At 40.7% G+C, this 25,401-nt stretch overlaps 1 protein-coding gene across 12 annotated transcripts in view; it reads right to left on the bottom strand.

Moving 5' to 3' along the window:
• Positions 1 to 25,401, bottom strand: part of GRIP1 (glutamate receptor interacting protein 1) — a 352,437-nt gene that overhangs the window by 142,222 nt on the left and 184,814 nt on the right. Inside the window, exon 1 of one of the 12 annotated variants that reach the window (XM_077934691.1) lies at positions 10,081 to 10,523. The exons of the other annotated variants lie outside the window; for them this stretch is intronic. Coding sequence (XP_077790817.1) covers positions 10,081 to 10,135 — 55 coding nt within the window. The 5' untranslated portion in view covers positions 10,136 to 10,523. Of the gene's footprint in view, positions 1 to 10,080; positions 10,524 to 25,401 lie in introns of those variants that run through there. 12 annotated transcript variants of the gene reach the window in all.

Raw genomic sequence — 25,401 nt, forward strand, 5'->3', positions numbered from 1 at the left:
TGACCCACTTAATCCTTCCTTTCCTGCTTTCTATGATATTATTTTCCACACCCCATTACTTTGTACTCTTTTTATTATTATTTACACATCCAAAGAAATTTTCTCATTCAACATGGTAACTCCTGTGATGGTAATTAACACCAGAGCATTTAATTTTGAAGTTGACATTTTGTGTGAGCGCATTACAGAAAGTTAGATTCACTTCACTATGCTTATATTATACAAAAACAATTAACGCAAGTAGTTAAAAACAACTCATCTGTTTGTGACCTTTAAGCACAAATTACAATTTCTTTTTTTTAAGCTGCAGCAGAAGGAAAACAAAAAATACCTAGCACTTAATGCTGATGTGCAAAAATCCACCAGCCCTGCAACTTTTGAATAAAAATTGTGTGGGCTATAATAAGAAAACAAGACTCTGGTCCATTTTCTCCTTCAACTAGATTAAAGCCATCCATCATTTCTCCATGGCATCAACATCATAAATGCTTAAGTCACTGAAGTAAGAGACATGCCAATGATATTCCTTCTTATTTCTAAAATATTTACCTCAATATTCTCCAACAACAAAGTAAATAAAGAAAATAAAAATAAACATGCAGTAAAGCAAGCAACAATTAAACAGTTTAACCCTGTTAATTCCTCGTTAATTCACCGTCTTTGGTTTCTTTCTGTCTATGTTTTCCAAATGAGCAGAACAAAAATTAGATCAAGAGATTCAACAACTGTCAACATGTCTAAAAGAAAGTCAGATGGTGGGGTACAAATAAGTAGTAGTAGTAGTTGGAGTAGTTGTTACCAGGTCTGAACGTTCTACCAACTTTGACTTTTAAACTTCTTTCCAATAAGTAATGTGAGATGTTATAATCAACAGGCTGTTTTGGGTCTTCATTGTTGTACACAAGCGAAACGCCATCTATCATGACTTTGTTTTCCACTCTATTGAGCTAGTTTGTGTTGTAGTGTGACTCCCATATGCTGACAATATTTGGGTTTCTGAGGATACATAGCATCACAATGTTTTTATGTTGAAAACAACCATTCTTCAATGGAATCCCTTGCTAAGGGATTCACCAAGGCGGTGTGTTTTCAAAGCCTTGCATATGTTGCTCACACCGGGATGTTCTTAAAGGCTTGGTCAAGTTCAAAAGTGCCATGGTCAAATGGAAATGGATGCCCAATCTGGGGAAAGAATCAGATTGCTTTTCCATTGGCAAATGTTTATCACAGTCTGAATGTGAAAAGGGGTGTGTGCAACAAGCGAGAAACAAACACATTCCACAAAATCTGATCCCAATAAAACTCTTTATTACTGAGCCATGCCTATTTGTAATTCTATCAGCCGTGGAAGGGGGGATTTCATATACAAGCTGAGGGAGTCCTCAAAAGGTTCCACTTGGGGATGAGCGGCCAAGGTCTTCAGAAGGAGCTGTTCACATCCTGGGTGAAATCAGGTTCTGACATTGAGGCCGAATGGGTAAAGTCTGAGGGCCCATCTGGAGAAGTGCCTGAAATGGGGCAAGAAGACAACTGGAGTAAAGGTCTCCTTGAGATGAAGGCCCTCTTCTCAAGTAGACCTCTGGGAAGTCAGCTGAGGTGGGAGTGTAGTTCCAGCAGCTCCTACTCAAAAGCCCAAGTGATGGGCTGGAAGAGCTGCTAGCACCATGTCTATGTCCCAATTCCGTGCCCTGTCTGCTACTGGATTGCCTGCCTATGACAAACCTGGTCATGGACTGCTGTGACCTTGCCTCTCCCCTCAGCCTTGCTGTGAATTCTGCTTGTCTGGACACTGGAAGGGCCCTGGACATTGCTCCAGTTGCTTCCCTATTGGTGCTGCTGCTTGCAAGTCTTCTGTTTATTCATGAGTCCAGTGAGGATAGGACAAAGGAACCAGAATCTTTCTCTTAGAAACAGAAAAATGCAATAAATTCTTCTGATGTGTGCATATGCACAGGGAAGATTTCACAACCCAGACAAAAGTTCATTGTGGATTTTCAAAATGTTAATGAGCTCATTATAATAATAAAGGAGTAATGTGATAAAAAGAAGCAAAGTGAAATTCCTTGAGATAGAAAGTCCCCAGGACAAGAGTTCAGAGAGATCAAAGACCAGAGTTCAAAGACTTCTGCTGAGCTTATTGTTTGTATTCAGCGCTGAAGCTATGCGCAACACCCCGCAGAAAACCTTTGGTTTAAATAATGAAAAAGTAGCTGCTTGTAGTTTGTTAGAAATGTTAGTCACAGATTCTGAAGCAAAACTTAAGAATTCTTGCTTTTATCATCAGAAAAGATCAGTATGTATTTTAAAGTGTGTATGTCATGTATTTCATGACTGGCATTTTAAATATTTAAGTATGTTGACCACTTGCAATCTAATACCTTTAACTTCAAGAAATTGTAGTATCAAAGCTTTAAAACCAGCAGTCTGACAGCTGTATGAACACAAAGAGACTAATTTTCTTAGGAGAGTTTTTCTGTTGCAATTGTTATTTAGGATTTTCTGTGAACAATAGAAGACACAGATTTAGTATGCTTAATCAGTCTTAGTCATTTCCAACACAGCCTTTTTTGTTTGTTTGTTTAAAGGAATACTTTGATCACATTTAGGAAAAAATGCTTCTCTGTATGATAGCTCAGTTAGTAGAGCATGAGACTCTTAACTTCAGTCATGGGTTCAAGCCATGGGTTCAAAAGATTCCTGCACTGCAGGGAGTTGGAGTAGATTACCTTTCTGGTCCCTTCCAATTCTACATTTCTAAGATTCTAAGATACTATTCATGAAAGGGAACCTTGCAGCCTGAGTTCTGTCAGTTGCTTCCTCTGTCTTTTATAAGCCACATCCTCACATCATGCTTTCCTCTATATAGTATGGAATCACGGAATCATAGAATTGTAGAGTTGGAAGGGACTTTGAGGGTCATCCAGTCCAACTTCCTGCTATCTCAAAAAACATCCCTGACAGATCTCTACTTATAAACTTTCAAAGAAGGAGAGTCCTCCACCTCTCATGGGAGTCTATTCCACTGTCAAACATCTCTACTGTCAGAAAGTTCTTCCTGATGTTTAGTCGGAATCTCCTTTCTTGTAATTCAGATCCATTGGTTCAGGTTCTAGCCTCCAGAACAGGAGAAAACAAGCTTACTCTATCCTCCATGTGGCAGCCCTTTATATATTTGAAGATGACTATCATATCTCCTCTTTACCAGGCTAAACAAAATAAATTCACAGTTCCAACTACCTTGCAAATGTTTTATGTAATCCTTAACGAAATATTTAACAGCTTGCAGACTTGTGCTGTGAACAGAGCATTTCTGACTCTATACAAAGTTTCACTTCTGCACTTTGACAGTATGACATTGCCATCTCATATTATCAGGCACAGTCACATTTGTATGTAATCATAAGTGAACACCATGCAAACATAACAAAGTTGTTGGGTGATAGGCATTGTGTTCAGTATTAGACACTGAGATATGAAAGCCAGGAGCTGAATGGCACCTTAAACCTAGGTTATGGGTGCCACAATGGAATGTCTAGGTGCGCTTTTCATAACAAAGCTGAAAATGAATGAACTGCAGCTAAAAGATTATGTTCATTTTTCACATGGCCTAGTCCTTCCCCTGCCCACGCCCCTAATATGCTTAAGAGGGTCTCTTCTCTAGTTTTCAGAGAGTAGCTGGAAGCGGGGAGGCAGAAAAGGGTCCTCCTTTCCTGCCACTCTGCAGTTTTAATCTGAAATCTTAGGCACAGTGCTGCGCCCAGAGCTCAGAAATTGCTCACACTAATGAAATACCCTGTCGCAAAATGGGAGTTTTGAGCACTGATTGTGTTGTGTTGTACATATAAGTTTAATATTTAATGTGTATTGTTAGTTCAGAAACTATTGTGTGGGTGCTTATATTTATTATATTACTCATTATGATCTTAATATTATCAAAAAGTATGAATAAAATCATATTTATTATCAACGTAAAAATGAGATCACACATTTATATACCATGTAAACATTTTTAGTTGGTCTGTCTGGGCTAGGCAGCCCTTGTCTTCCACTGGGGCCTAAACCTGCTGCCAACAGCCCTGCATACAACCCTCCTCATACTTGGGGGACAAGTCCTCAGCATCACCTTGATTTCTTCAAGTTCACATGTGACAAATGATAAAAAGTGTGCAGAGGCCCTTTAAGGAAAACTGCCAGCTCCTTTAAGGAGACATGCCCAATGAAGAATAGTTGTCTGCCTTCCAGCTCCCTGCTAAGGCAATGTCTCCCTAAAACTTTCAATGAAGGAAAAGTGCCAGCCAATGGGAGCTGTCCAGAGTTCTGATCTGGCCTGCCTGAGCTTCTTTGCTACAGTCTCCTAACATGCCTCTACTTACTGTGATGTTACTGGAAGTGATTTTGTCTGCTGTGATTTAACCAGATGATACTCTGCTACTGCAGTTTGCCTAAAAGGACTCGCCTGCAACGATTCTACCAAATGAGTTTTCCTAAAAGGAACTTTGGCTCTGCTCCTCATTGCATTGCAGAACAGGATATGGAAGAAAGAGAAAAAGGGAAGACTTGAGCCTGAGGCTTGAACAGACTTGTTCCTGTAGCACTAACCTATGGATTAGCATGACACCTGAACAGGGCTACTATTTGAAGACAGCAGTTAAAGAATGCTGCTGTTGTACATTCTGCCTGAAGGTATAACATGTTCTAAATGTAGGTTGGCATATTATGACAACATGGGGGAAAGGTGTATATGCAGAAAAAAAGAAGTTGCTATGTGCCCAGTGCCTAAGATTTAGCTCTAGATGCCTTCAATATGCTTTATAATATTTTTCATGTCCAAGGAAAATGGCTGTATAATTCCCCTATTCCACCCTTTTTATGACAGTTTTGGCCCACACCTATTTTATTAGAGAAAAGCAAAAGCCCTTCATAGGTCAACATAGATGATCTTATGCTATGTTTAGACTCATGAACCAATATTCTCTGCTTGCTGTCAATAGGCTTATATCCATGCATGAAATTAGAATGAGTTGATTCAGAATAAACTGACAGACATTCTATGATTTTACACAGAACTATGAAAATGAATTTCATTTTCTAAAAGGCACAATTTCATATGGCCACATATACTTCTGACACTAATTGGAATGTCTCAGTTTCAATCCACATCATCGTTTGGGTGCAGAACAGAAGACAGGCGGGCAGAGAGCTAGTCTTTACAGATCCAGCTTCAAAAATGAAAACATGGGGAAAGAAAACGCTACATCTGCATTTACATCAAAACCAAAGCTCTGGACAATTTCAGACAATGTTGGTCTGTTGGAGAAGGACCACAGCTCAATAGTAGAGCATCTGTTTACATGAAGAATGTCTCAGGTTCAATTTGTGGTTTCTCCAGGTAGGGCTGGGCATGTACTTTGTCTGAAACTCTGGAGAGCCACTGCCAAACAGTGTAGACAGTAATGAGTAGATATCCCAATGATCTGACTTGGTATAAGGCAGCCTCCTAGATTCCTGTCTAGTGTAGCAGCTCATTTACTAACATTGCAATAATATTGTACTTGTTGGTCAAAATGAGTATATGGTAACCTTCAGCAATAACAAGCTGGTTCAACTTTCACTTGGTACTTCTCTCGAAAATTTAATAAAGCTTAGCATTTTATACCTAGACTACTTATTTGCTCTCTGCAACACATTTATTTTGCTTGGCACCGTTCAGCACAAAGTTAGCGCACAACCACATTGTAGACATTATTCTGTTCCTCTCTTGTTTTACAGGATCCCATACACCAGTATGGGAGAAAGAGAGCTTAACCCCTTCCCCCTCAGTCCAATTTTCAAATTTAAATCCACTCCTGCAAGTTGCTCTGCTTCCCACGAGGCAAACATTAAGGGACCTAGCAAAAAGCAGGTGGGTGGGGGTTAAAGAGAAAAATGGCCCAAGAAAAAAGATTAAGCACCTTACCAAGCTGTGCACAGTGCACTGCTGCTATGAGGAATATTCTGTGGCCACAGCGAGCTTTTTCTTGGGAACACTGGGAGATACTCAATACATCATTCACTGTATGCATACTTTGCGTTTTCAGATGGGAAAGAAAATCCAGCAATATCAAATCTTCAGTAAACTTGGAGACTCAGTCACCTGTATTTTGTCAGTCACAGATCAGCAGTAAACAACTGTGCACTCCAGCCACCTTAGTAATATGAGGGATAGCAGCCTTTGTTTACATGATCACCTATCCCAAAATGAAAGGAAAGTGCGTCAAGAGCCCTTCACAGTTTTACCAACAGCTGTTGACTCGCTTCCACCATTGATTTGTTCCTTGCACAATCTGTGAACAAATCAGAAATGGAATCAAGTGGTATTTACCCCAGCAAAACAAATAATTTAAGCAACTGCAAGGTTGTAATCTCAAATCCCATTCTCCACAAGGAAGAAACTGCCAGCCACACAAGTTGTGGCTGACAAAACATTTATTGTTCTTCATCAGCACCTTCGTATAAATGCAACAATCCACATACTCAGAGTTTTTTGTTTTTTTTCATACAGAACTCACCAGAACTGAGTTCCAGCACCTCTCAGGTGGGTGCCATTGCCATTATAATAGAACAAGGGAGGCTTCATGTTGAGTTCTAGCACCTCTCTTTCTAGAAAGAGGACACAACACCTCACCTTTTAGGAGAATCATCTTCTCAAACATATTTCAATGCACTGAGCACCTTCTTGGACACACTGAACATTGCAGGGTAGGGGAGATGGGGACATAGATGACCGCATCCTTTACTCTGAAGGATGTTCTTTTTAAACAAATCTGCTGCCATAAGGGAAAGAACAACATTTATCCTTTAAATTAATGCCTCTTCTAGTATATTGTTCAAATCAAGAAATCAAGGCAAACATAATTAAGGCAATTCAGACATATTGCTTATAAAGAATCAGCAGTCGCCTCTGTGGCATTAATCATTGTTGTGATCTGCTTATTTGGGATTTTTATACCTTGATCTCATGGAAAGAACTCAACAGGCTAAGATGCTTAAGGCAGTTTATGTGAGATGGTTTATGAGCTCATATTGAGTATACAGAAATATGTAATGGGCATGAGCATGCCAACCATGCACAAAAAGCTGTGGGATCCAGAAAGGACATTTAAAAATTAATCATTAATTTTTTTAATTGGAGTCAAATAAGCCCATCATTTCTAGCAGAGTCAAACGGGTGCTACTACCCCTGCTTTACTCATTTTCAAGATGATATGAAAACAAATATGCTGCTACCATCTGTTTAACCCCAAGTAAAGTCCAGGGGTGGAATCCAACTAAATCATATTCAGGCTAGACACAATTGAAAACCAAGTTACTCAAGTCCATTGACTTCAGTGATTCAGGGGGAAAGTGTTTTCAGCACACATGAAAGCAGGTTTGAATCTATATATATATGCAATGCTGAAAGATCAGAAACAAAGAGCCATGCACAGAAACCTTGCTTTTATTTATTTTCAGTTTTCTGAAAGTCTAAGTGCGCATCTTAGCATTCTTGAGTTGTGAGCCATCCTTAATAAGGGAAACATTGAGCAACAGTGTGGGGGTAGCTGGTGCCTTTTGCCACTTGACCCTGTTTCTCACTCCATGTGTCCATTAAAGTGTTTGAGATGTATTATTGCAAACTTGTATTATACATTAAATCGGCACATAATGATAGTAAAATTACTTGCAGCCCATAAGCTCATTGTGTGTTTCTGATGTGATGCAATCCTGATTGTTAAACTCTATTTATTTACCTCTACTATAGTAAGTTTTCATCTTTTACAGATATTCTTTTTATTTTATGGATGAATTGCTTCCTATAAAGAATTCCAAAGTGATTTAACAATAAAAGCATCAACAATAAAAATATATAAAAGTAAGAATTGTCTGACCTATCCATCATTTGAGATAAATAATACTGTCTTTGAATTAACACAGGCAATGAGCTTTTATTGATATTGTCTTTAGAGGAAACATAAAAAGGTCAATATAACATTATTTAAATTTTGTATTGAAAATATGAGGTCTTTCTCTTGCAACTTGAAAAAGAGACAGCAATCAAAACTCAAGCATACTGTTTATTGACTAGTTCAGGAATCAGAATAATTAAACCTACAAATGTAATTAAGTATGTACATTAAGGAAGTAGGATTGCAGCCTGGCATATTGGCAAATAGCAAGGAGGAATGCCAATATCACCATTTTCAGATAGACATTGTTAACAGCAGCAATAATCAACAAGAATGAACAACAGTGTGCTCAAGACAGTTGATCAGTGGTTCCATGCAAGCCTTACTAGGAGGTGAAGATAATTTAATATTATTGTGTCCTGATAAGTTACAGAAAAAACAGGAAAGACCAATAGTTCCTGAAGAACTTGTACTTAAGCCACACAACATTAACAGGCAAGTTGACCCAAACTTTTCTCATACAAAAGCCAAGTTCACTTAAGTAAAATAATTTGTCTTGAGTAAACATGTTTAGAATTTGGCTGCGCATATTTGGTTAAATCATTTCCACAAGAAGGTATTTACTGTACTGAAATAAATTAGTTTACATGTAGTAGAAACCAAACACAACAAATTTGAAGAGATTCGTGAACTTAATATGTGCACCCAAATAAGAAACCCAAGGCCCAGGGAATTCAATAGATCTTATTTTCTAATAAGTGTGTTTCTAGGCTTGCATGCTTAATTTGTTGTTGTTTTCAGTGCAATCCTATTCATGTTTACTCAAAAGTCTCCTTGTATTCAACAGTGTTTACTGCCAGGTACCTGGAGGTAATCCCCATTGAATTCAATGGAACATATTTTTAAGTAGACGTGTATAGGATTGACCCGTTCAATTAATAGCCACTCCACTTATATTATCAAGTAGTTGAACTACAGCAGTCCTCTATAACAAGCTATTTTCTTTCTCTTTCTTTCTTTCTTTCTTTCTTTCTTTCTTTCTTTCTTTTTACCATGGTAAGAGTCTCTCTAAAACCACCTACATATATGATGAGCCAACATTAAATACTAATTATAAACTGTATAACTGATTAATGAAAGAAAACCAATTTTCCAAACCAAGACATTCCTGACAAGTTCATTAGCACTTTTGCAAGTCTACTGCTATTGAGCATAGTAGTAGTAATTTTATGTTTCACAAAGCTTTCATATATCAATTGTATAACCTACACGCCTTCATTTGCTTCCAGGCACAATAAGCTAAGGTGTTACTATCTCTCTCACCAACACTCCCCAAAGTGGCAATACTGTTTTTAAACAGAAATTGTGCAAACATTTATAATAATGAGATTAAAACAGCAACAGCATGAAAGACAAGGTGTTATACGGTGGAATGTGTAAGGACAACTGTTTTTGAAATTCCACTAATAAGGTTTAATAGCATTTTAAAGTTATGTAGCAAAAAATTCACGGTTTTGTCTCAAGTTTAAGAAATAAGTATAACATTATCAATCAAACAAAACCCTCCAGTGAATCTATACTCCAATTTAGCAATAACAATATTCATTTTATAAATGTCAACATAATCTTTGGTTCCGAAGCTGTCAGACAATTTAGCACAGGGGTGTGTGTGTGAAAAAACCCCTTCATCATCTTTCAGAGAGAACATGCTAGGATGCCAACACGGCAACAATGTGAATAACATCACCTTTAGTTCAGGTCCAGAATTTTCTTATCAGCAGCTTTTCCTAATATACAGCACAGATTGACAGGGGCAATACTTCTGCCAACCAATTAACAGGAATGCAAACCAATAATATCCCATAATAACTTTAGCACTTTGCCTGAACACAAATTACCTCCTTTTGAGCAATGAAATCATCCAAAAATCACAAAGCAGCATCAATGTGTAATGTGAGCGCGGCAGGGGGGGGCATTCAAGCCTTTTAGCTATACGTGTGTGTGTGTGTGTGTGTGTTATTCAGAGAGTTCTTCTTTGTTGTCTGCCAATAAATTACAAAAAGAGGCAGTCATATTTGAAAGTAAAACCATTACACTGTGTTGTACGGAATGCTGCAATACAGGCACGGAAGGAACAATAAGAAAAACACAATACCTTTAGTAAGTCTCCTCAGAATTTGACAACGGCATTTAAAAGAGACAGCTATCATTCTTGCTTACTGCCTTCCGTGGCAAAGTATACTCAAGGCTCTGCTTTGGTAGCTGCAGCAGAAGCATATGAATTCCTCACGCGCATACCAGAAGAAAGATAGTCCCAGCGGGGAGTGACAAAGCTTAATTCTTCTTGGCTGATGCAGAGATCAGCTCCATGTCATCTAGCAAAGCTGTGTCATTCAGTACTAGTACTACTACCGCCACTGCTTGCAGCACCAGATCAATGGCTTAAAAAGATGATGAAGAAGCAATATTTCTCTTAACAGCTGCAAAGCATCAAATAGTGTAAGATCCTGGCGAAGATAACTGAACGCAGCTAGGTTACCAGCCTTCCAGAGTCCTGTACTGTGCTAGTGAGCTTCAGTTTCTGTTCCAGGCAAAGGACCGTGCATTTCAGCACAATCAGGGGATTTTCCCTCCTCCCGCTCTCGCTCCCCCTCCTCAAATCCTTCAGATATTTTAACGCTCTCCCAGCATTGCTCGCTGAACAATAACAAGGGGAAATGCATAATCATCAGCATCCTTTATTACAAATGGCAAAATTTTAAATAGCCACGGTTCCCCCTCCCCAATTTAAAAAATGATTTCGGTGTGAAAGGATGCCCTGCTGAGAATGAGGGGGAGGAAGGATAAGAGAGAGAGAGGGAGGGAGAGAGAGAGAGAGAGAGAGAGAGAGAGAGAGAGAGAGAGAGAGACCCACAAGCCATACAGCAGCAGGAGGACAGGCAATTTTCCAAGTAGGTACAATCGTGAAGCATAATGATGCTACACAGACAACACACTGTGAGTCAGGATGCCTCTGGAAGGAGAATGAAACATAAGCTCTCACTAGGTGGACGCATTTATCCTTAGCCTTTCATAAATAATCCACCATAATCTTACCAAATACAACACATGGCTCTATATTACTCAATTTATCAAAGTATTTTACAGCCTCTTATCAAAGCTAAGCAAATTAACTTGCCCATTTACACTTCATTCACAAAATAATGAGGTGGAACGGTGGTAATGACAGCTTTTCTAACCCTTGCAGACCAACCTAACACTCTTCTTGTGGTTAAAAAAAAAGTCTAGAAAGATCTGGGTATAAAACTTCAAAGACTGACTTGAGATCTCCTTTATGATGTTTGGGGGATTGCTTGGGTACAGTAATGCTTTTTAGCCTTCTTATCTATTTTCTTAAAACAAGATGGGGAAATTTAAAAGACTCTAGGTCATGGCGGATTACTATTTAAAATGTGTATTATTATGGATAAACCTCACACTTTTAAATGGTCAAACATGGCAGGAAAGAGACAATCCCAACTAAAGGTTTTCTTTTGAAATGGGTTTGGACTTTGAAGAATTTCTAGGGGCAAAGTAGATCGATAGTGGGAGATCATCACCAAATAACTCCAGTCTACAAGTTTTTGAAATTTGGCGGAGCATCAGAATAGCCAAGGCAGCTTTTTCAGATTATCTCGGAGACAGTGATGATTGAGGAATTCAATCTTAATTTATTCCCATTCAAACAGATCTGAACTGCACCTCCCAGAGCAATGAGTAAATTGGAACAGAGCTACCTTTTGATTTCCCACCTGCTTTCTGATGCAGTTCCCAACTCTCAATAATGTACCAAACTGTATTTACAAATGCTTATAGTTGGACAAAATGTGTACTGGTGCTTATATTAGGACAAAATGTTTACTTTGAGATAAAATGTGTTAAAAATATGTATTCAAATACAAGAAAATTTGTATTTTATTTTATTTTTTTTAATTGATGCAGAAATAGGACAGAATAAAGGTACGAATGAGTACATACAATGAGCACACACAAGGGTAGACTTATCCATCCATCCTTATTCAGAGATGATAGAGCTCAGCTGTTTAGGACTTTCCAGCTAAAGTACAACTCAATGGGGAGCTAATGCAGATGCTGGAGCACAAATGTAATGGTTCCCACTGACTCTTCTAAACTGTTTGTCAACATCTGGAATCCATGAATGTCTTGCAAGGGTACTGTGAAATTTTATGAACTCCGGTCCTTTACCCCAGGTAATTACGGTACTTATTTCCAGCTCTTACACACATACTCTCTCTTTACTTTGAGTAAAGGGGTTTGGGATTCCATGGAATGGCGTTGCATTTCATTTCTCAATGAAAAAAATGGTTAAAAACCACAGTTCTGAACAAACTTCAATAACATGCACTTTAGCAGTTAAGCTTTTGAGGGTATGAAGGCATGCCTGACAATTGTCAGAAACAGATGAAAAAGAAAGGGGTGTTGCCTTTTTATATTGCATTATGCTTGGAATGACTCCTCATCCTACATCTGGTCCAACAATGGCTATAGGATGCGGGTGGCGCTGTGGTCTAAACCACTGAGCCTCTTGGGCTTGCCAATCAGAAGTTCGGCAGTTCGAATCCAACAACGGGGTGACCGTTGCTCGGTCCCAGCTCCTGCCTACCTAGCAGTTCAAAAGCATGTCAGTGCAAGTAGATAAATAGATACCACTGTGGTGGGAAGGTAAATGGCATTTCCGTGAGCTCTGGTTTCCATCATGGTGTTCCATTGCGGCAGAAGCGATTTAGTTATGCTGGCCACATAACCCGGGAAGCTGTCTGTGGACAAATGCCGGCTCCCTCAGCCTGAAAGCAAGATGAGCGCCGCAACCCCATAGTCACCTTTGACTGGACAACTGTCCAGGGGTCCTTTACCTTTATCATAGGAGCATCAAGTTTGCAAAGTCTACTCTAAGCAGCAAGAGCAGCAAGAGCAGGATGAACACAAGAATACATTCCACTGTCAACATAAGTATGCCCCCCCCCTCTAAACACTTCTGCAGTCCACAGTACCTGTCACCCACCATTATTTAAGTCTTCTTTTGAACCCTTCTGTTTCAGGTCAGCTACATTCATTTTCCAGTCACATTTAAATGATGTCCATTGATTTCAATTGAGTATATCTAATGTTGAATATCACTGTACATATTAGATTTAATCAGTGCCTATCCCTCTATATTGCAGTTGACCTTGAGGTTTCAAAGAATTTTAATCAAACTAGGTTAAACTTCTTGAGTATATCAATGCATTCAATGCCACTCATTAGTTATTGCCGATAGCAATATGTCTTTCGCCTATGTTTCAGATCTCGTTGGTTACATTTTTGTGTGCAGGTATGGAAGCTTTGCCAATCTAATCTCTGCACAAATAGCTGGTGTGTATCGAAAAGAAGGTGATGCACTACAAAGGACAGTTTGTAGAAAGGTTAATGCAAGCCCATGTAATGTCAACCATTCCAAATATCTGATTCTTTGAAAGTTCTAAATACCTTCTATGCTATTTGGTGCAAAAAGCTACTTGTAAGAGTCCTGTTGTTGTTGCTGTTGAAAATGGGTGCCATATGATTATACTTGCTTTACTTAAGTCTTCAGTTCAGAATGTAATATTCATACTAATTACCATTCAATTTTTTCCACCAAAGTGAAATATTTTTTTTGAAAGGAGATACAAAGTACATTTACTAATATGTCATTTTGCTAAGTGTTCGTTTTGCTAAGTGTTCAGAAGAGCAGTACACAGCACAGCTTCCTCTTCTTGTGGTTGGAATAATATTGTTTCTGGGATAACAATTTTATTTTTAAAATATGCAAAGGGATTTATACATAGTTGATGGTAAAGGGTTAACTGCCTGTAAACTGTTGAGTTTTGCCAAGAGCTGTGGAAATAACAGTGTTAGCAGCAGGGGGTACCTGAATAACAGTTAAACTGTCATTGTTTACAATTGGTCAAACCAGGGTTAGTTCTGTGAGTGCAGGTTCTGTCAATTATATATACAGGGGAATAATAATAATAATAATAATAATAATAGATTTGATTCAATCCTAGTTAAAGGTAAATGAAGGGGACAGACTTCCACCCAAATGATGGGGAATAGGAGGTCCTTGTATAGTGAGAAGAAAAAGACCAAGTTCTTGTCAACGGATGAGAGTATCTGAGAGAGTAAAGAGTGGCTGGTGGTCTGCTGAAGAAAGAGCAGTAACATGGGCATGGAGGCACACAGAGAGGCTGAGCTGACACCACTGCCTGGAGCAGAGGAAGGTCTGTGGGGAAGGGCATGTGCCTCTGAAGGCAGCATTCAAGAGAAGTTCTACAGCCAAGTGTAAGAGGCATGGCTGAGAACCTGAGGCAACATCAGTTGGTGGACCAGAAGGAAGACTGCAGTAGTCTTCAAACAGACCCGATTAAAGACTGCAAGAAGACTTCTCAGTTTTGTTGATACGTAACAATTACCTGGGGAGGAGTGATATAAGATTTGAAGGGGGGGGGGGACCTGACATATCTATCCTTGCAAAGTAACAGGAATCCAGTATTGCATTTGCTGTATCATTTAGAGTGAGAGTAACCATAGAGTGGAAATGATTTTTATTTACAACAACTGCAGCAAAGTGAAGTAACCCAAGTGGTTTATTAGGTAAGTATACATACAAATTCCTGCCAACCTAGCAGTTCGAAAGCACATCAAAGTGCAAGTAGATAAATAGGTACCGCTCCGGTGGGAAGGTAAATGGCATTTCCGTGCACTGCTCTGGTTCGCCAGAAGCGGCTTAGTCATGCTGGCCACATGACCTGGAAGCTGTACGCCGGCTCCATCGGCCAATGAAGTGAGATGAGCAACCCCAGAGTCGTCCGCGACTGGACCTAATGGTCAGGGGGTACTTTTACCTTACATACAAATATCACCATCAGTTTATACTGATAACTATTTTGATTTGTTTTCATATTTGGATCTCTGTTCTGTTCTATGCTTAGCTACAGCTACTAGTAAGTAAACCGATGAAGAAAATAAATGGTATTGATATATATGGTAGCAGCAGTAATAAAGGGGTTAGGAAAAAGAAGAAATAGGTCACAGCTAAGGGGGGGGGGACTAATGTGTGAGGCACCTCTCCATAATACTATGTAATAAAGTAATAGAAGGGTTCTCATAGCTCTTACTACTACTCCTAGTTCCATCATATTTTGGCTTTCCCCATGGCTTTACTTATGTTAGAGGGCAATAATTTACAGTATTGCTTCTCTTGATTTTTTGTTTTAAAGGATCTAGTTTGGGCAAGCAGTAAATCATATTTAGCTGATGCTTAAGTATGCTCCTTAAGTACTTTCCTTCATGTGGATATTTTTCTTTACTCAGGTCTTTTATGACAGTTACTACATATTTGTTGTTTAACTCGTCTAATAAATTCCCACTTCTTCACATTTTGCTGAGCTGCATCATCATTCAAATGTCATGGTGGTTTAAATGTATTATCCAGGAAAAAGTTCAGAGTGCCTTAGAAGCTGTTCACATAAAACTAAACCTGCACATAATACTATTGCACGTAATTGCAATTACTTCCTCTAGCATACTAAAAAAAATTCAGTACTTCCCAGCTGCCCATAACGTAGAAAAAATATGTTGCTTCCTGAAGGATGCGAGTTGACTCTTTATCCTATATGCATTGACAACATTTAGGTAAAGGTAAAGGGACCCCTGCCCATTAGTTCCAGTCGTGGCCGACTCTGGGGTTGCGGTGCTCATCTCGCTTTATTGGCCGAGGGAGCCAGCGTACATCTTCCGGGTCATGTGGCCAGCCACTTCTGACGAACCAGAGGAGCACATGGAAACACCGTTTACCTTCCCGCCGGAATAGATACCTATTTATCTACTTGCACTTTGACATGCTTTCGAACTGCTAGGTTGGCAGGAGCAGTGATTGAGTAACGGGAGCTCACCCCATCGCGGGGATTTGAACCGCCGACCTTCTGATCGACAAGTCCTAGGCTCTGTAGCCAGTTTAGAAATAAGGAGTAAGTATGGGTGAGTTTCAGACTCACATTCTCCCCTCTCCTCCTTGGGTGGAAGTTTTTGCTTCCATTTTTAAATAACTGTAGTTACTAATCTTGTTCAAACTGTAGCTAGTGTTAAATACGGTTAAGGAAAAGTCTGTCACGAGCCCTGTGGAAATGTCTTGGTAGGGCTAGTCAGATGAGGAAGGGGGGATGGAATGAGAACACAGAATTGGATCCTGAGGAAGCCCTTAGGACTTTGGGAAGTGCTGATCTACATGCTGAAGAGGGGCCCAGTGAGTTGCTATCGGATATGACACCAGCTGGCTCAACTACTGTGCTTGAGCCACTTGGCTTGTCTCCAGCATCACTTCCTGCCAGTGAAGTGCTCACTTCCTCCAGAGAGGTGCCTGCAGATAGTGAGCTAGTGATATCAACCCTGCTTCCTGCAAAAAGGAAATGGCAATGGCACCAGAAGACCAAGCCTACTTGTAGGAGTGCCCACTCGCTTCCCCAGTTCTGTGGTTTGAGAAGCTGGCTATGTAAATGGCTGTGCCCACCCTGCTCTTCAAAGTGGGAGCCAAGGGGGCATGTCAAGTATTGGGGAAATGACTTAGCTTATGCCTAGCTATGTATCCTGGAGCTCTGCCGTGATTTCTGAATGATGTAACCTGATCCATGTTCAGACACTGTGGTGAATCATGGAATAATGCTTTTAATAATGATGACCCAGTTGAGAGTGTGAGTAGCAAGTTCACAAGTGGGAGTCAGGATAATGCCAGGATCATAAACATGTGGGAGATTAGCAGCCAAACCTAACAAATGCAAATTCTTACTAGTTAGCATGAGAAGAGGCTAAGCTGTATTACTGATATCTATCAGTAATAGATACTGTATTGCTGATAAATAGATAGATAGGTAGACCATAGAAATACAATTGGAAGAGAAGGCTCTGTGTGATGTCATTTTCTCCTCCGCTCCTGGAGAGGAAGGAACATACACTACTTCCTCTTCCTCTCTATCTTACTTCAACCACCCAGGAGGGCAAAAGTGCCCTGTGCTTGCTGTATCTCAGGCAGATGCCTGTAGCTGGTTATACTGTACATATAAGTATTTTCCCTACATAGTTTTTACTACGGTGAACAAAAGCATGATTATAAATTAAGTCAATCTTATTTTTAAGCTTACTTCCCCAGTTGTTGCCTTATTCTTTATTAAGCGAGATAAGAAAGGGAGAGCCAGCTTGCTTCATAGCTGGGCTTGCTCAAAACACGGTTTTACAGCATAATTCCTATGCTTTTAATTTTGCTGCCAGTGATGGGGTTTTGAAACCCTGTTCAACCCACACATGTGGGCACCTGGAGGGATAAATTGCCATTAAAATACCGGTATCCTCTCCTACCCATTAAAACCCATCCCACAAAACCAATGTTTGAAGTTGATGTTGTCCTAAACCATGGTTGTGACTAACCACATTTTGTTTAAGTTCAGACATAGTAATAATAATAATCACAAAAAATTATTTATACCCTGCCCTCCCTGGCCAGAGTCGGGCTCAGGGCGGCTAACACCAATAAAATTACAATAAAACATAATAGGGAGGGGGGGACGACGACAAAAACCAGCTTATTAAAATACAGGTTAAAATACAATTTAAAATGCAGCCTCATTTTAATAGTAGCCCATAAATCAAAACCATAAGGGGAGGGAAACATAAGGGTCAGACTGAGTCCAAACCAAAGGCCAGGTGGAACAGCTCTGTCTTGCAGGCCCTGCAGAAAGATGTCAAGTCCCACAGGGCCCTAGTCTCTTGTGACAGAGCGTTCCACCAAGTCGGGGCCAGTACTGAAAAGGCCCTGGCCCTAGTTGAGACCAATGTGTATGTGTATAATATGTGTAACCACTGCTATTTGAAAACTGAAGTGAAACCTTCCAGTCTCATTGCATTTATGTCCAGTGTTCTTGCATTTATGCATGGGAATGGGAATCTTAGTCCTCAGTAATATCTTCCTACCATGTAGTTCTTACAAGAAGAGGCATTGCTTATAGGAACAGAGCAGAGCATCCTTCTCTGTGAAAGTTTTAATTTCAAGAAGAAATCAAAGTACAGGAAACTGAAAATGAACACCTCTTTGGTCCGCCTAGCTCAGTACACTGATTGGCAGCAGCTCCCTAAAGTTTAAAGCAGAAAGTGCTCCTAAGCCAATATGGAAATTCCAGGGACTGAACCCGGAATCTTCTGCAACTCTACCACTGAGCTACAGCCCTTCCCCAAGGGCAGTAAGCACAATTCAGTTGTGCTTTTCCTCCACTGCTTTGTTACAAGCCATGTGAAGATGCTCTAAATTACGAGTTATGTAAGGAGAATCAAATCACATTTTGTTTCATAGCTTATTTATAAGCCCTAGGGAGAATATCAAGGTTTGATGAGTTAAGAGATCTGTTTTAGTGAGCGTGTTTTAATATAGTGTCGTCTGTGTACCTTCATATAACATTGTTACTACTGTATACTGCCATTGGCTGCTTGTTTTTATAGGGGCATTGAATGTTATTAGCTGCAAAATATTTTTAAACCATCTTTGCTAAAAATTAAATAACCTTTTAAAAATAGATTTTGCTACAGAACAGGAGACATAGTGAACTGCTGTTATGAAGCAATGTTCCTGGCTCTAAACATGAGCTTGCTACTGCACACCTCTGCTCAAGCATTGGTTAAACACTGCCTGGAAAGCACCACTTATGCAAAAAAATTGTGGGATGGTATGTGGCCCCAGGAAGGTTGCTTAGAAAGGAATGCAGACCTTGGTATGAAAAAGACTCCCCAACTAGATCAGGATCTAGGGGATACCTGCTGCTCCTCCACAAACTGAACTTAGGTAGTCTTTCAGGGAGGAAGCTGTGAAGGTTAACAAGGTCCTGCACTAATTGATGAACCCCTGCTAAGCTACAAAGAAACCCTGGGGGTTCCCCTGGACATACCGTATTTTTCACTCTATAGGAAGCACTTTTCCCCCTCCAAAAATGAAGGGGAAATGTGTGTGCGTCCTATGGAGCGAATGCAGGCTTTCGCTGAAGCCTGGAGAGCGAGAGGGGTCGGTGCGCACCGACCCCTCTCGCTCTCCAGGCTTCAGGAAGCTATCCGCAAGCCTTCGGAGCTCGGCGGGAGTTCCTGCCGGGCTCCCAAGGCTTGCGGATAGCAGCCTGCTTCCCAAAGCCCGGGGAGCGCTTCGCAGCGCACCCTGGGCTTTGGGCAGATATCCGCAAGCCTTGGGAGCCCGGCAGGAACTCCCGCCGAGCTCCGAAGGCTTGCGGATAGCAGCCTGTTCTGGGGGCTGGGGTCAGGGGAAGCTCGGGCTGGGGGGGGGAATAATTTTTTACCCCCCCAAAAAAACTAGGTGCGCCCTATGGGCCGGTGCGCCCTATAGAGCGAAAAATACGGTATCTTTGAAAACCACTGTGTTAGGACAATAAAGGGCTTCCATTTAGTAGCTTTTATGTGTGATGGAAAAGATACTCACAGCTACCAAAGAACTGAATTTGAAGAGGCATAAAACTTCTACATAAAGCATAAAATGTGCAGTACTGGTGCATACACTGTTCCACATTGTTTCAGCAGGGTCTGCATGGTCCCACTTAAATAAATATTATATTATTTCACAGAATTTATACAATGATTGCAAAAAAGACTCAAAGCCGTTTACAAATAGAGCTTACAGAGCAGCAATGGTAGGTGGCACATGCTCAGTGTTTGAGAAAAGTCCACCTATTCTCGTAGTAATAATTTGCTAACATTTGCAGCTGCTGCCTTCCTGGTTTAGCTTCCTGAAGCCCCCTTAAGAGGCATAAAAGGCAGACTTTCAGATTACTACTGAGAATTCTTCTAAGTATCTTCTGTCAGCGAGATTCATAAAGGACTTGCAGCGTTTGAAAATACTGTATAATGAAATAAGGCAGAACCAGGCTAGTTTTTCACCAGTGTTGAAAAGCTCAACAACAGAGCGAAAATACAACTGAAAGCAAAAGCATCATGTGCCAACACATTTCAAAGGCAAAAATAAAAGGAACTGCAACACTAAAAAATAAAATAAATGAGCCAGACAGGCAAAACTACTGTTACTTTCTGCTAGCAACATGCATGTAATTAAAAGCTGTGGGGTTTAATGTAATCTCAAAGTAAGCGATCTCTCTGTAATCTTAAAAGCAGGGAATCTGTCTATCCCCAAAAAACAGCTTCCATTTGCTACTGCATATGGTTAAAGATATGTAATTCCATTCAGGCTTTGTACTTTTCCGATTAGTCATAGCGATGATCTTCCTGCTGTCAGGGTTTGACAATTAAAAAGCATTGACTGCAACCTCTTATTTGCAGGAAAGCAAATGGGGGAAGAACTGCTATGAGCAGGACTATGGGGCAGTCAGTAAAATTAAATTGGGGGATTAAAGATGGGGAGGGGTCATACCCCATTGGCAGACCATGAAAGCTGTTGGGGCCAGTGTTAGCACCAGGCATCTTTGGCCCCTCCCAGCTGCTCGATCTGGCTACCATTGTTCTGGAGCATTGTGAGAGAAATTACAAGGTGGCTAGACACAACTGTCCAGAGCATCTCTTGGAGCAATATAGTACAGTGGACACTCTGGTTGCGAACGTGATCCGTGCGGGAAGCACGTTTGCAACCCGCAGCGTCCGCAACCCGCCGCGTCGCGTCTGTGCACGCACATGTCATGATTTGGTCTTCTGCGCATGCGCAAAGCACAATTTAGCACTTCTGTGCATGCGCAAAAACTCAGAAGTAACCCGTTCCGGTACTTCCAGGTTTGGTGCGGCGCGCAACCCAAAGTCGCGCAACCCAAAGCGCCTGTAACCCGAGGTATGACTGTAACAGAAACAGCGCACCAAGACCCACTGAGAGAGGAGGAGGCCCATGAGAAGACTTAGCCCTAGACCCTCTTCAAAGCTAGAGTCAGCTGTGCAAAAGGCGCCATGTTTAATCTCTGTCATTGCCTATTAAAAGGACTGGGAATGACTCCTGAAAGCAAAGCCGAACTGAGTAGAGACTACTGGACTAGGTGGGCCTACACACTGTCTCAGTGCTCCCTATCTGTGTTGCCCTTCTTCCAGGCTTTTGCAGACAAACCTGTTTACACAGACAGTCCTTTGCTCTCTCAACCTCAGTCTCCTCTTTCCATTATTGTATTGTTTTAATCAGATTGCATTTTTTTTTTTTTTGCTTATTTTAATGTAAGTTTATGTTTTAACATTTTAACCTATCTTTAATCAGGTTTTGCACACTAGTAGAAATTCATGTTTTTAAATATATATATATATATATATATATATATATATATATATATATGCTTTCGTAGATTTTCACGGGTACATGAATGCAGGTTTTGGTGTTCTCGGGTGTCTTCCCGTGTAAAAGTTGGGGTGTCTAGGCGACGTTTCGACGAGGTCTCACTCGTCATCTTCAGGCTGGTGCTTTCGGCTTCTTGTTACTGGAACAGAGCAGGATCTCAGTGTTTGAGTTCCTATAAATACTGTTGATGGGGTGTGGTGTATAGCCTCCAATGTTCTGGACAAAAGAAGAAAAGGCACACTAGCCTGGGAACTTCCTCTCTGCCCAGAACATTGGACACCAAAACCTGCATATATATATATATATATATATATGAACATCTAAGTTAATGATGTTACTTGGGAAATAAGGGACAAATCTGCAACAGGAAGCTGCATAATAAGAAAATGTAGAAGCATATCTGCAACATTAAAGTAAAAAAAGCAGTCCGTGCTTTTAAAATGCTAATTATGAGAAGAGAAGATTCACTGAAAAGAGAAGCCGTTTCACTGATACAATGATATTAATCTCTGTGTGAAAACTGCAAGACAATATTCCATTTCCTTTGTTGAAAGTTAACCTAAGTACAGGAATTGCAACTGCCAGGTGAGGCATGGATGTGATTTGTGCAGCAGCAACCCAGCTACAAATTACAGATGCTTCAGGTTACAGACTCCACTAACCCAGAAATAGTACCTCAGGTTAAAAACTTTGCTTCAGGATGAGAACAGAAATCACGCAGCGGTGGTGGTGGTGCAGCGGCAGCCGCGGGAGGCCCCATGAGCTAAAGTGGTACCTCAGGTTAAGAACAGTTTCAGGTTAAGAACAGACCTCCAGAATGAATTAAGTTCTTAACCTGAGGTACCACTGTACTGTACTGTTCAGCAGTCCTTAAGTGAAGAAGAACCCATGAAGGGTATGAGGAATTATATACCTTTTATCAGCAGATATTAGGGAAATAAAACAAAAATACTTGGACTCGGGCCTGAAGAGTTGACAGCAGACTCTGGTACAAATAGGTTTTGTTCTTTAAAAAGGCCTAGTGGAATGACGTAAAAGGTCAACATGATACACATCCTTCTATAGGCCTATCTTATTAAAATCACTGGAAGAAATCCAGATTTTTACTTCCAAGCTCATAAATCTCAGTGACTTAAAAGGAATTTATAAGCTTGTAAGTAGCTACAGAATAGTGCCCTTTGCTGTGCACACTTAAATTAGCTTTGGGTTTTCAATTCATCACATGCTGTTCCCACTTCACCTGCATGGCAATTTAAATGGACAAAATGAGTATTAAAGTCTCTATGCACTAGTGATAAGATGACTGTTCATTTGAAAGTTAACTTTTTAAAAATAAATAAATCATGAACTGGACTCATTTTAGGAATGAAACAGAAAATGGCTAGCCTAATGAGCAGCCCCTAGGCATGGATGTTAAAACCTCAGAGCCTTTTTCAGGCACAGAAGACAAGAGTCAGCAGTACCGACTCCTACAGACAGCGCCCTGGTTTGCACATTAACAATAAGCCATACTTAGACATAAACTGTTGCTTATTGTAAAACAGTAGTGCTTTGGTGCATGCAGCTCAAACACTCCTGCTTCACCCCACTTGCCCTTAGGAGAAACAAACCACAAAGCCTGGCCTAGTGTTACGTGTGAACCAGTGCCCATGGGTTGCTTCTATCCAAGCAAACTGCACGTAGAAGCCAAGGTTTGTTTTTGACTTACTGCTCATGGTTTGTTTGGGAGAAACAAACAAGTATTGGGTTGCATAGAATGCTAAGCTAAGCATCACCGTTTGTTTCTTCGGGAGGCAGGCAGAGAAGGGCAGGGCCAGAGTGACTGAGCAGTGTGTACCAGCAAGGCACTCATTTGTGGCAAGTCATGGCTTATTTATGACCATGGATAACCATTAGCCATGAATGAGGCCAGTATTAAGCCTCTGGATTGGCTGGGCCTCCAGCAGCTGATCTCCGGAACCACGGCTTGCAGGGCATACACAACCATTCAAAATGTTCCATTCCACTTTCCACTATAATATGTCTCACATTAAAACAGATTTCCACTTCCTCTCCTTTCCCTTAGCCCATAACAACTGCTCCAGAGGATTCCCCAACCTTCTGAAGGACCTTGTGAGGGTGTCTGGGCAGCTTGAGTGGGTAGTTTCACTGTGCAGGTGGAAGTCTTCTTGAGCAGAACGGAAGTATTGGATACAACCCAATGTTAAGATAACAGCAACAAACAGCAACAACTAACAAAAAGAAATTAAATAATATGGATAAACATTAGCAGCCAGAGAGAAACCCCAGGTGTAGATTCCATTTGACAGGCACAGTCTCTCTCTCTCTCTCTCTCTCTCTCTCTCTCTCTCTCTCTCTCTCTCACACACACACACACACACACACACACACACACACACACACATATTTTCACCAAAGAAGATTTAGAGAATAGGACTTTCTAATCTTAAATAAATAAAAATGACCCAAAAGGCTGTTAGGATAGAATCAATGCAACAACTGAGGCTCCAAACAAAAGAACTGCCGAATTTGCAAAGTACATCTCCTCAAAGAATTGATAGCTTAACCTTACACCAATCACTTCCAACACTGGTCACTAATACTTCAGCAAGATCTCACTTCTATTAATCACTTCTGTTTAATGGCTTCTCTAATAAAGCTTTAAAATCCACCAGAGCTAAAGCTACTTAATAGCCACATTTGGTTATAACACTGGCCATTAACAATGGTTAGTCAAATTAGTTTGTGTACAAGCTGCATGTTAATGCATGCAGTCCAAACACTCCCACTCTGTTCTTGCCTTCCTCCCAGTTGGGAAACAAACCATGAAGCAACCTGCTTAACATTACACCCCATGGTTTGCTTCCCTCAAACAAAATACAATCATATACATACAGTCAAAACTCTACGGTTTGTTTTCCCTTTGAGAGATGAGCAGGAGTGCTCAGGCTGGGCGCACTAGCAAGCAAACAAATTTGACTAACCATAGGCAACAGCCAGAATTATATCCAAACATGGCCATATAATTCTTTGCTTCTTCTCACAGGTAGCATAAAATATGTCCAGGGAAACATGGTTTTATGGGGAACATTATTAATAAATGCACCAACGGCAAGCAGATATAAAAATGAAGCAAATATTAAGAAAAACAACAACTTAAAGCCCGCTTATCATAATAAATGTCTATCATAACCCTAAGACATTAAAGGACCCATCAAAACCCGACAGTCATGAAATCTATCTATAAAAGACAATTTCCAACTACATCATGTTATTTCTTATGGGCAAATCACTGCTTTAATTACCTTTCCCAAAAAATAATTAAAAGCTCATTCGCTGATTTCATATTGCAGCACATTAGAGCTGTATGACCGCTTCATGCAAGTTACTATGGAGCTGAGGAACAACACTGTAACATGCGTGAGGCTGAGGTCATAGAACTGTAAAGTTGGAAGGGACCCCAAGGATCATCTAGTCCAACCCCCTGCAATAAAGGAGTCAAAAGTGAGGATGACATTGAACCCAAGTTGGGATGCAAAGAACCACATCACCATTTCTGTACGCAGTATGTATGTTTATTTTGATTTGTGTTTGTCAAACAACATTGCTCCATACGACGTGACAAACTGCTGTTGAAACAGATAGAAGCTTCAATGGTGATTTGAGGTTGAATCCTGACAAGACAGAAGTACTGTTTTGGGGGACAGGAGGCGGGCGGGTGTGGAGGACTCCCTGGTCCTGAATGGGGCAACTTTGCCCCTGAAAAACCAGGTGTGCAGCCTGGGAGTCATTCTGGACTCACAGCTGTCCATGGAGGCGCAGGTCAATTCTGTGTCCAGGGCAGCTGTTTACCAGCTCCATCTGGTCCGCAGGCTGAGACCCTACCTGACTGCAGACTGTCTCTCCACAGTGGTGCATGCTCTAGTTATCTCTCGCTTGGACTACTGCAATGCGCTCTATGTGGGCTACCTTTGAAAGTGCCCCGGAAACTACAACTAATCCAGAATGCGGCAGCTAGATTGGTGACTAGGAGCGGCCGCCGAGACCATATAACACCAGTCTTGAAAGACCGACACTGGCTCCCAGTACGTTTCC

The sequence above is a fragment of the Podarcis muralis genome, chromosome 10 (assembly GCF_964188315.1).
Source record: "Podarcis muralis chromosome 10, rPodMur119.hap1.1, whole genome shotgun sequence".
Taxonomy (NCBI): domain Eukaryota; kingdom Metazoa; phylum Chordata; class Lepidosauria; order Squamata; family Lacertidae; genus Podarcis; species Podarcis muralis.